Raw genomic sequence first — 12445 nt, forward strand, 5'->3', positions numbered from 1 at the left:
CAGGAGACATGAATGACCTCTGACCTATTGAGGAGGACACTGCAGACATGAGGAGACATTCAAGCCACTGACTGACAAAGGAAAATGCTGAGCTCGGTGTTATTTTTCTTTGTCCTTTGCTGAATTATGTATGCGTCATCTCTCTCAGTCTCATCCCCTCTACTTCTCTGTCTTCTTCCTTCACCGGGTTGGCCAATGTACAGGAGTGTCTCTCTGTGGTAAAGCCTAATAGAAGCAGCTAGAGTCACAACACACCAAGTGTCCTTCCTCAAGCCTGCGGTGACGGTGAACAGCTTTTGCGTTTCCAGGGGACACTTCATTATCATTCTGGTCAAAACACACCAGGAATCAACACTAGAGCACTGGGTTGTCATGCACAACATTTGCAGAACCCAGAAACATTTATTCTGCCACTCTGGTTTCCAAAAGTAAAGAAGCCATGCAACTAAAAATTATTAAAACTGACAGGTACAGAAATAAATGTTGTGTATGCCATATCTTTATGATAATGCTCTGTTTCAGTTGTACATGTCTACTCACGTATAAACTTTGAGCACAAAGTCCTTCTCCTCTTTGAGGTCTGTGATGGTGTGAAAAACATCACTCATGGCAAGAACAGCGCAACCATAAGGTCGCCTGTACTGAACATGAGGGGGGCCTTTCTTTGAGTCATTAAGCAGCATACGACCTGCACACAAAAAGAAGAAGGAGACGACGTTATGAAGAAAACAAGATTATTTCAAAAAAACTCAAAGGACATGTTTTTGCTCACTGGATGTACCGGTTCTTATGACATGTGCAACAATGTACAGGTCTCTCTTCAAGTCTTTACTGCTCAGGTCCTGCAGAGAAAAGGGATGCGACATGATAGAACATTCCTATAAGTGTTAAAATTCAGAATAGTTGCATTCAGGGCTAGAAGGAAGAAGGCATTACCGTAAAGAGAGCACAAAGACGATCAACCTTCTCTGGGTTCTTTGGTCCTCCATTTTTGTTCAGTCTCACCATGAACTTTTCACTGTAAATGAAGCCACTTTATAGTTTCAAAGTGTCAGCCACAGAACGCTTCAATAAATCTGCTGCACAGAGACAAAGTGTGGATGTGTGTGTGTCTGACCTTGCATGTGAACAGTACATATAGTAGGTTTGTTAAATGTGTTCCAAGATTCCTCTGTGTACCTGATCTGTTTGGCCTCGCGAGTGTCGTACAAAGAGAAAAAGACATCCGCATCCTCGCTGATGCTGTTATAAGTAAAGCTCTTCAGATTGATGAAGAGGTGGTGTGACACGGGGACACGGCAACCGTCACCATGGCGCTGTCTCATGTTGTCACCCTGGGAACGAAGAAGAAAGTGACCACTAACAAGATAGGTCCTTACTGCAAGTACCTTCCACTCTGTATACAAAACATACAACCAAACTGAGTATACCCACATGCAATATCCCCAAAAGATTAAATGACACAAAATTGGATCATATCATAATAATTGTATTGTTTTTAACTTTTTAAAGGTTTTGTTCATATGTATATAAAAAAAAAACATAATACATAGATTATATTGAAAACACAGGTCCAAAAGTATCATTTCAATGCAACAAAAGTGAATACGCCTGTGTCCATTGCAACCTAAGTCAGTTTATGTGTGATCGCTGTATTCACCATAGTTTAGTCAGTAAAGGTTCTGTTTTTGAGTTAAATTTGCTTCATTCTGCTTTGGTATTGGATAGAAACAAAACTTTAAATGAGGAGCAGGGATTGTAATTTTTTTAACAATGTGGTAATATTGACCAGAGGTGTACTCAGTCAAGTTGTTAAGCTAAGCCGATTTTAACTGAACAATGGTGCAAGTACAGTGGTGAATAATTTACTCTGATAATGTCCATTTCATAATACGTCTTTTAGTCTCAATTCAGAGAGGTCTTCCGGGGGCTGTGTTAAAGAAAATATTTAGACATTTTGAAAGATAGTTTTCTAATATTCATTTTCTGGCATAAATTTATATCAAGGCCCCAGAAACTCATAAAGGTTAAACTGTTCTCATATTCACTGAGTTCATTTAAAACCTTGCTCTCTTTCTTGCCAAGAGTTAGATGAGAAAATTGATACCACTTTAATGTCTGTCTGTTAAATAGCATCTCCCACTGTTCCCAGTCTTTCTGCTAAGCTAATGTAACTGACTTCATATTTATCATACCAACATGAGAGTGGTAACAAGCTTTTCACCTATCTCTCAGCAAGAAAGCAAACCAGGATTTATTTTATTCCCTTAAGGCCCTATTTTAGTAAGTATAGCAGTATATAGAAATGAATGGATGGGTGGATCTTAGCTCAATTTAGCTTTGTAGATTGGGTCACTGGGGTCCACATGCAAAACTATACCAGAAATTGCATATTAAAAACTCTTTAAAGTGGTATTATGTCACAAATTCAGTGCATACAACTATCCAAAGTGGCCTACAGTACCATTAGACCATACACTGGGGCATAAGTGGCCCCACTGTGAATCAACCTCACACCCTGCCAGCACTGGTGGGAGGTTGTTTTGTAGTACTGCATTGATACCTTATAATTAAAAGACCAAGGGATTTTAAGTCTACATGCTAAGTGCAGCTAGAGAAATTTGTATATCACCACAATTACAGCCAACCAACAGTGAAATGTTAAAAAATGTTTAAAGGTTATAACAGTAGTGTCATAGCCAGAGGGGCCTGACTTCAGGACACACATGTGGCACAGTGTTTGGAAAAGAAATGAGGTTTGGCTTTGATGATTTCATCAACAGTTAAAAAAAAAAAAAAAAAGACTGTACCTGGTTTGTGCTTTGCTGACCACAGTGTCTGCTGGATACATGCTAAAAAAAGGGGAAGTTCAAAGGAAAGATGTCAGATCAGTCGGTCCATGCTTTACTCTTCCCACACATCACTAAACCTGTTTATCTTATAGCAGCTTCAGGCACACGTTACCTATTGTTTCAAATCTGACATAATTTCACCTACATACGTTTCCAAGTGGCTACAGTACTGCTCCTGCAGTGCTAAAAGAAGCCCACATGAAGCAAAACGTGAGCATGTGGGAGAAGAGCGGACAAAGCCGGTATCACCCACACACACCTCTGTGTGAGCAGTCTAAAAGAACTCCTCTACTCCCCTACCTGAAGAGGTGCCAAGGCCTTGTGCCCTGCCAAAAAACAAGCTCACTTTCATCGACAGTTGGCTTTTTTGGCAAGAAAAAGCTACACTGTTGTTTCTGGACAGGGCATTTAGTGCAGAAACACTCTGCGCGCAGAGCTGAGAAACGTGGCAATGGGATAATAGGAGGCTGTGGGGCAGCTGAAGACTGTTTTGCTCAGCATATGGAGTTTCAACTACTGACCAAAAAGGATCCCTCTGAGAAAACTGTCTCCAGCAGTATTACATTAGATTTCATAACAGCTGTGCTGTAATCACATTTTTCTAAAATTGGATCTGTTTCAGAAAGTCTCCTCTCTCTCTCTCTCTGTATAGTTTTAGAAGTCCCACATCACTACAGCCAAAATACATTTTAGACATTATTTATTTATGGGAAATGTCTCTTGTGTGGTTTATGGTTTAAAGAAACCAAGACTAAAATAAGTCATTTAAATAATGATAAAAAATTAATTTGCATGTATTTTCCCATCACCTCACCTGGCCCTGTCATATTGCATCGTGTTTGCGTTGCCACAAGCAAAGGGACACATTCAATATGGCAGTAGGATCAGTATAAAGAACAGGTGACATGATGCAGCTTCAGCAGCTGAATTGTGCTCTCTTTTGTGAGTCACTTCCATATGGATGATTTGATAGTCAGTACATTCAACACATTCTTATATGTAATGCAATTTTTAAAAAATGGCACATATCAGGTAAAAAATATGAGGTTATGAAAACAGCATCACTTTAGTCATAGCTACAGATACAGGCTATGCATACAGCAGGACATATTTACTTGCATTTTTAATCAACCAAAGAATATACATACATATACACTTAATTGATACCTTCTATTTAATTTAATAAATTTGTACAGTATGCATTGGTTTGAGACAAATCCCACTCAACATACCAGTTTGTATAGTTCAGATACGCTGATCTGCTCTGGATCCACCATTTCAAACTCTTTCCTGGGAACAAGGTCCAAGCCAAGGTGCCTGGGGGTTGATTAGAGTAGAGAAGGTTAAGAAGAAGACAAAAACACAGAGTAGTGAAGAGTCATTCAGAGGTTACAAGTCAAACAATGTCACATTATGGCCTGTAGAGGAACTTTACTTTCAAATGTTAACCTCATACATACAATCTTACAATCTTACAATCTTTCATTCTGTATCACCTGGAATAGTCCAAATGTATCTCATTAAACTATGTATTATATCTAATATAAAACCATCCTTTATTATGTCAACTCAATTACTTTAGTATTTCTGTTATATGCTACTTTAAACTTTATGTCGCTACATTTTACACGTCTGAGGAAACTATTGTTCTTTTTATTGTACTAAATTTGCCTGATATTTGAGATTACTAGATTTCTGAATTGCCTTCTGAGAATTGAATGAGGATTGATACCTTTCTGTTGTATGGATACTAAATAATGAAGCTACAGTCAGCAGTAGGCCTGTCTGAAAGAAAATCCACCTACAAGCACCTGTAAAGCTCATTAAACAACACATAAAGTCATTTGTACAAAAAAAACTATAAAAGCTACAGTTGTCTATTTTACTTGGGTGATGTTTATGATACACTCTTGCTGGTTGCCTGCTAAGTGCCAAAAAAGTGTAGAAGCAAATAATTTCATGTTTCCCGAAATGTCGAACTTCTGCTGAAAGATTTTAAATCAGAGGGTCACTCTGTGAAATAAGATGATTTGTTACAGATTTAGTAACTAACCAGCAGTATTTGTTACATGTAGCTCCATCTCAACTATCTATGACATTAAAATCCTGCCTACGCCTTGCTGCATCATTTTAATAATCATAATAATAATAATGTGATTACATTTGCATAATATAATATATCATGTACAGTAATCTTAATCAAAAGCTATTAGCTTCCTGATTAATTTGACAGGGTACAATATTTCCCTTTCAGATGTAGAGAAGTAAAAATACAATGGAACAAAAATGAAAATGCACCTGAAAAGTGCCTGTACGTAACCACTTAAACTTCAACTTATACTGTATAACCTAAATTCCTGTATCCTGTTTCCTGAAAGAGAGGACTCCATTTTTCATGGGTGCACCATCACATAGGTGCAATTTTAGAGTTGTCTTGTGAATCATTTTGTTGTTACTCCATTGTAAGAGATATTTGGCATCTTTGGAAATGCTGGCATGTTACAGTTAAATGAGGATTTATGAGTTTAAACAGTATTTGACCATTCACCATACGTTTACACTGACAGGCCCCAGAAAAGAGTCTATGGCAATAAGGAGGTTAAGTACAGCATTGGCATAAATGTACTTTGTTGGCTTGCACCACTGGCTCATGCCGTGCTGTTGTAGATCATAATGTAACCCTTCACTTAAAATTGTGTCGCATCAAATCATGCAGGAATATCAGTGCTGCTGTGATCGTTTGACCATGAAATCAGGTCCCTACAGCTCTCAGGTCGCTGTGCAGTACAAAGCACTGACCTCAACACGCATGGTAAAATAAATACACTCGTTTTCAGGCTCCATTTCTGAATATGTGTTTCACATTAATACATGTCCTTACAGCATGATACAGACTAACGTCCATAATGCAGTGATGTAGTTCAAAGTGAATGTGTGTGTACTTTTATGTGCAATTGTGCAATGAATCTTATTTTAAACTAACAGATGGCCCCTCCACATACAGAGCTTCCTCAGACGAGCTGGAGCCCTCACATCTTTATCTCTATTATGGATGCCTGTCAGAGCTCAGCTAGATGGAGTTTGAAACTGGCAACAGTCAGAATATGGCTCTACAGTTCATCCAGGGGGATGTGCATTGACTTTAAGCTGCTTGAGATTCAGTCATCTGCTAAATGACCATAAACTTACGTGATAGAAGATGCTATTACACACCCACTCACCCAGCTTTGTATGTCTCCAATGCCAAGGAAATATTCGATTCTTTGGTGGCCCATAGTTAAAACAAATGCAGATACAATGCAATGAGTAGAAGAGTCACTCACTCATTGCCCCAGTCAAGCCGTACAGTGATGTGCCGCTTGATCTCACGAGTCTGATCTTGGGCGAGGTGACCCTGGATCAGCTGCCGGCGAAGGTCAATGAGCTCATTCATCACATGACGGAGTTTATGGAACAGATCCACCTTGTGCTTCTGTTGAAGTGGCCAAAAAATAAAGACTTTTGCTGGGACACATGATCACCTTCTAATTCAGCATTCAATTAAAGTTTAATAATGAAACTCACCAAAGAATTTACCTCAGCTTGTCTGTGATTTATTGTGTGTAAGTGCAATTACAAAGCTGAACACTGAGAAAGGAAATAAAAGTACCTGCATCTAAGTTGGTTTTTGATATCAGATTCAGATTATTCACAATAATGACAGATTTATTGATCAAGACAAAACCCCACTCTATCCCCACCTACAAGCCACCTGTGTAAATAGCAGAACAATACAGTTACTACTGAGATTTAAGACAACTGGTTTTGTCAATGAAAAAAAAAAACTTCCTTGCACATCTTCTTTGACCTCCTCATACTAATGAATTTAATTTCTCATCGACCAAGGACAACAATTTTAATTCAGGCATCCTCTGCTCTCACTAATAGTAGGATAAGCCCACATTACCACCCAGGTTTGTTTACATAAAAGCACAGATTAAGCGCCACCACGAATACCCATGTAAGTTTAATGAGGATAAACACTGCATGTTCTCAAAGGCTGGTAGCTGCTAAAAAACAAAGACTTTTGTCAGGGTTGATGAGCCCTTTTGGACGTCTATTCTGGAGGGCTAATTATGTACATTATAACAGATACACAGTTATGCTTAGGCCATTGCTCCCTGAAGTAATACCATTAATTCTAATTGGCAACAATGAGGTGAAATGTATCAACATCTAGCTAAAGCTACATCCTGTTATTATGGATGCAACTGTGGCAACATGGCCCATATCACACAGAGGGTGAGCACCAAAACAAGCACTGTTAAATCAGTGCTTCACATTAGTCAAGCTTCAGAGGAAGTTACATCACCAACCAATGCCTCGGGCTCCTTAGTTGCTCAGCGCCCAAGCAGTCCTCAGTGAGAGGTTATGTAAAAATGTGCTGCCAGCTCTGCAACGTATCTACTCAGCTCCAAACTTAAAACCCTACCAACCACTTCTGTCTGCCTCCTCGACACTTAGCGGGATTAGGGATGCTTTAGGTTTCCAGTAATCACTTTTGCCCAGCAAGTAAAGGCTGACTGAAGGTGGTGGAGCTTAAGATGATGCAGGAACTACGAGAGGCTGGCCAAGATCAATCAATGTCTAAATGACACAGCATGAAATTGCAAATGGCAGGTCTGTGGGCCATTATCTGTGTCCAACCAGCATTTCTGTTTCTACATAGATAGCATTTGAAAATGTAGGGTGAGAGTCAAAAAGACAGGCTATAGGTAAAAATCTATAGAGGCTGTCACTGTACATTTGGGCTGTATCTTAGGGTATTCACTAATTTGCTGGCAGACCTACTTAGACCAAGTGTTTAATTAAGTGCATGGATGAAAAACATACTGTTAAAGCCTTTTCCATCAAACCCGCATTTGGAGGTTACTAACAGTGGATACAAGCTTTTCTTGCAAAACCTCCCTTGAAAATCATGGTGATGTCAGATCAGATCTCACATTTATTACATTATTTGTTTTAATATGAGTGAGATGCACTGTAATATTTGGCTACTGACCACATAGAGCTGCTTCCACAATACACCCCATTCCTGCAGTGTGGAGGTGGTCTCTGTGATGATAGGGTCCTCAAGGGGCACCACTGTCTCGCACAGCCTACAACAGAAAAACATAGGCGTGAACACATATAGCAGTACTGTGTAGGAATGCATTACTTAGGAGTACTAATAGCGCATTTCAATAAATTCTGATTGATTCTGGAGTAGTAGCATGAGTATGGTAAGGAATTAACATTTAGCATTCCATAATCACATTAACTTCAATCATTTGGGAGCTAAAGTGTGTATTTTAACTGTTAGTTTGATTTAGGGCTCGTATCAGTTGTAGTGTGCTGGTGACCGTAAAACCACAAACTGTACATCTATGTCATTGCTTCAATCCACATTGATAAGACTGTAACCCTTACGAATTAACAAGGTTAATATTACGAAGAGTAATGCAATTTTGTATGTCTGTTTTGAGGAATGGATGTGGAGCCGCTCATTAGAAACCACAACACACATCTTGTCCTGCATGACCGCATTCAAAAAGAAACATTAAACCAAAGGTTGTATCTCTTGTGAAGCTGCAAATCTTGCTCTCTAAACTCTGGCTTCTGCTGCAGAACTGTATCATTGTTTTCGCAACAAGGGAAACATCTCCGTCCATTACACAACAAGTCAGCATGATTGTCTGTGTGGTAGTGGTGCTTTGGGAGAACTACAGAGATGCAGTAGGTGTGTCACCTCATTAGCTCCATGAGACAGCAAAGCAGATTTCCCAAAGTGCAACTCCTGGAGCGAGGAAGTATAATAATGTCAATTTCCAAGTCTGCACTTTTAATTGTTTAAGTGCAAACAAGAGTCTTCCTGCTATGTGGTAAAGCGAGTGGAGGGTGGTGATGTAACTGCAAATTCCCAGTCCACAGTGAGCCACAGATCCCAGCCTGCAGATTTAACATCACTGAGTTCAAGCTGACAGAGAGCTCTGCAGCCTGGCTTTGTCTTCACCTCTATTCTGGTTTCTACAGCCATGGCTCACTGTTGTGACAGCGAACTGTAAATGGCCGCTGAGAGAGTGCACAATATGTGCACGCATGTCAGCAGACTGGATCCTCAGACCTCAGTGGTGACATGAAATTAGATGAAGTGAAGGATACAAATTGGTAAAGTGTCATTGATCAGTATATAAAATTACTGTGTAATGAGAGAAGGTGAGTTCTCGACCAGTAAAGAATTGTTTTCATTGTTGTAGCTCTTATTATTCTCAAAATTGTATCATTAAATTTCTGGTAGTGTAGAGAGAAACCACTACTCATACTCTATACAACAGGTTTTCAGTATTTATCTTGTACCTCTCTTCTAAACAAAATGATATTAGCTGCAATAAACTTACCTGTTACTACTTACTAAAGATACTTTACACATGTTATACATATAAATGCATTTAAAGAGAAAAACAAAGATTTGTAAATATGCACAAGGTGTTCAATCACTTTAAAATCATATTTTATGGTATATATTTTTTTATGATTTTTTATATTTTTCATGATTTTTAAATATATGCATCATGATGAAGTAAATCTTATGGAAATTCAGCGGAGCAAGTGTTTAAGGTTAATAACATGGAAATTATGGTTATTAGAAGAAATTAACATCTATACTATCTATAACATTAACATAATATAAAAAATAAAATGACTGCTATGATCTTCAATGACCAAATGTTATTGCTAACCTGAGTTGAATATAGATTCTAACATTACCAAAGAAAGGCACAGTAGAGGTTAGTATGAGGGTCCTATTACCATCTGCAGTACATTTCCTTAGTGGTCCTGTTATTATGATTAGGGATGCACAAATTCAATACCCTTGATTGGATCAGAGACAGAACGTGATCTCATTTAGTGAATTGAGAAGAGTGTGATATAAACAGTCTAACTTACATTAAAGCCATTAAAGATTTATTTTGAAATCATAAGTCAATGGTACCCAAACTTTTTTCTGCAGGCCCCTCCTTTTTAGATGCACACACACGCACAAAAATACACCCTCACACACGTACAAAATAAATACACGGTGGCTTAACTTGTTCACTTTGATATTTTCTTCTTTAATTTGGAAGCTGTTTTGAGTTGGTGAAGACTCACCCTCTGCTATAAGGTTATGTTTAGTTGGGGGCTCTCTCACAAGCGTGTCTATCCACACCACCAGTAGGAAATCAAAGTAAGGTAAGCCAGCTGGTTGCTATAGTGATGCCACTTCTTCACGACATTCAACAACACTGGCGAAAATTGTCATGTTTTGCTTTGATCCATCAAGATCTCTCTCTATTTTTGAGTTTTCCCCATGTATAAATTGTTGTTGTTCCTCTGAAAGTCTATGCCAGGGTACCTTTGTCACTGGTTCTGTTCATTATTTTTATGGACAGAATTTCTAGGTGTAGCCAGGGGCTGGAAGGAGTCCAGTTCAGAGACCACAAGATTCCGTCTCTGCTTTTTGCAGATGATATTCTGTTGGCTTCACTAAGCCAGGACCTTCAGCGTGCACTGTTTGCAGATTGCAGCGAATGTGTAAAGTTGTTGGGATGATAATCAGCACCTCCAAGTCTGAGGCCACAGAAAAAGGTGGCTTACATTCTCCAGGTCAGAGGAGAGATGGGGGAGTTTAATTATCTCAGGGTCTTGTTCACGAGTGAGGGAAGGATGGAATAGGAGATTGACAGTGGCATATACCAGTCTGTTGTGCTAAAAAAGGAGCTGAGTCAAAAGGCGAAGCTCTCGATTTACCAGTCAATCTACGTTCCTACGCTCACCTCTCGTCATGAGCTTTGGGTCATGACTGAATGGAAAAGATCATGGGTATAAGTGGCTGAAATTAGCTTCCTCCACAGGGTGGCTGGGTGCTCCCTTAGAGATAGGGTGAAGAGCTTGGTCACCCAGGAGGAGCTAGGAGTACAGCTGCTGCTCCTCCACATCAAGAGGAGCTAGCTGAGGTGAATGGGCATGTGTTTGGGGTGGTGGTCCTTCTTTTTAAGAAAAGGGACCAGAGGGTGAGTTCCAACTGTAGAGGGATCACCCTCCTCAGCCTCCCTGGGAGGGTCTGTGCCAGGGTGCTGGAGAGGAGAATCTGGCCAGTGGTAGAACCTCAGATCCAGGAGGAAAAATGCTGTTTTCATCCCAGTCATGGAACACCGAACCAGCTCTCTCTCCAGGGTATAGAGCTCATGGGAGTTTGCCCAACCAGTTTACATGTGCTTTGTGGATTTGAAGAAGGCATTCTTCCATGTCCATGGCATTCTGTGGGAGGTGCTCTGGGAGCATGGGGTCCGGGGCCCTTTGCTAAGGGCTATCCGGTCGCCATCCAGTTTCTCTACAACCGAAGCAGGAGCTTCCTTCACATTGCCGGCAGTAAGTCAGACCTGTTCCCGGTGCATGTGAGACTCCAGCTGGGCTGCCCTTTGTTTTGCTCGTCTTCATTTTTTGTATGATTAAGACTAAAAGGCAAATTATTAGAGAGTGAAATGATACTTGCCGTCTTTTCTTGAAAAAGGGTCTCAGAGATGTGATTTTCTCTTTTTATTTGGAGGAAATTGGGTACTCCACATTTGATTCATAGTGTTCATTTGTTAAGATTTAGGGTCCCTTTGTAACATTTGAAAGTAATCTGACTCAGCTGCACCTTTTATTTATTGAAACTATGTTCTAAATCAGAAACATTTCTATCACAGCCCTGGAAATACAGTATTTGCACATACATGGACTTTTATTTGTCTATTTATTTTTATTTATTTTGTTTTGGTTTGATTTATTATACATCTAGGGTGCCAACTTGTGCAAAATAAAATAAAAACAATGTTGAATAACTGCATTCCTAACTATGACGTGCACAAGAGCAAGTTAAAAAAAAAACACTTTAGCATACAGCTTACCCTCTGTTGGTCACTGTGGATTTCTTCAAGTGGACATAGTTTACTGGGAAAATACCCTGTGGACAGAAAAAGGAGCAGAGATGTTAGTGACTGTGACAGGATCACAGTTTTAATTCTCCTGTAACACATAACCAAATTGTACAGTAGGGTGCTATGTTTGTAGCAGTTTTTCTCAACCAACCTAAACCATGTTGAATGCTGCAAGGAAAAAAATATAAAGCAAGCGTATTGTCTATTGTCCTGTGAATTGTCTGCTGTGCTGTCTGCTAACAGTTTCTACATGCAAAAGAAAAAAGTGAGCCATACGTGATTGCACGCACACACACACACACACACACACACACACACACACACACACGCACACACACACACACACACACACGCAGCACACACACACACAGACGAGAGTGAGAGAATCATGTGGGAACTCTGTTGTGGCCTGGCTTAGCAGAGGAAAGGCATGAGAGACTGAGTGGTGCCAAGTGCCACCTTTGCAGTTCATCTTTCTCATTCTAATCTGCCAGATGTGAAGAACTGGCTACAGTGAAAGCAACTAATTCTCTCAGCACAGAGAGAGTATGGGGGCGAATGAACGTGGGCAGCGGAGTACATAACAAAATGGAGGGGTGTTAGTAAGAACTT

At 39.7% G+C, this 12445-nt stretch overlaps 1 protein-coding gene across 1 annotated transcript in view; it reads right to left on the minus strand.

The window, feature by feature from the left end:
• LOC113145631 (dedicator of cytokinesis protein 3-like) overlaps positions 1-12445 on the minus strand; it is a 45830-nt gene that overhangs the window by 23456 nt on the left and 9929 nt on the right. The window contains exons 4-12 of the mRNA XM_026332586.1: positions 11804-11859; positions 7894-7990; positions 6176-6324; positions 4085-4169; positions 2811-2852; positions 1180-1334; positions 937-1018; positions 782-842; positions 541-688 (exon numbers count right to left, since the gene is read on the minus strand). Coding sequence (XP_026188371.1) covers positions 541-688; positions 782-842; positions 937-1018; positions 1180-1334; positions 2811-2852; positions 4085-4169; positions 6176-6324; positions 7894-7990; positions 11804-11859 — 875 coding nt within the window. The remainder of the gene's footprint in view (positions 1-540; positions 689-781; positions 843-936; positions 1019-1179; positions 1335-2810; positions 2853-4084; positions 4170-6175; positions 6325-7893; positions 7991-11803; positions 11860-12445) is intronic.

This window comes from Mastacembelus armatus, chromosome 7 (genome assembly GCF_900324485.2).
Source record: "Mastacembelus armatus chromosome 7, fMasArm1.2, whole genome shotgun sequence".
NCBI lineage: Eukaryota > Metazoa > Chordata > Actinopteri > Synbranchiformes > Mastacembelidae > Mastacembelus > Mastacembelus armatus.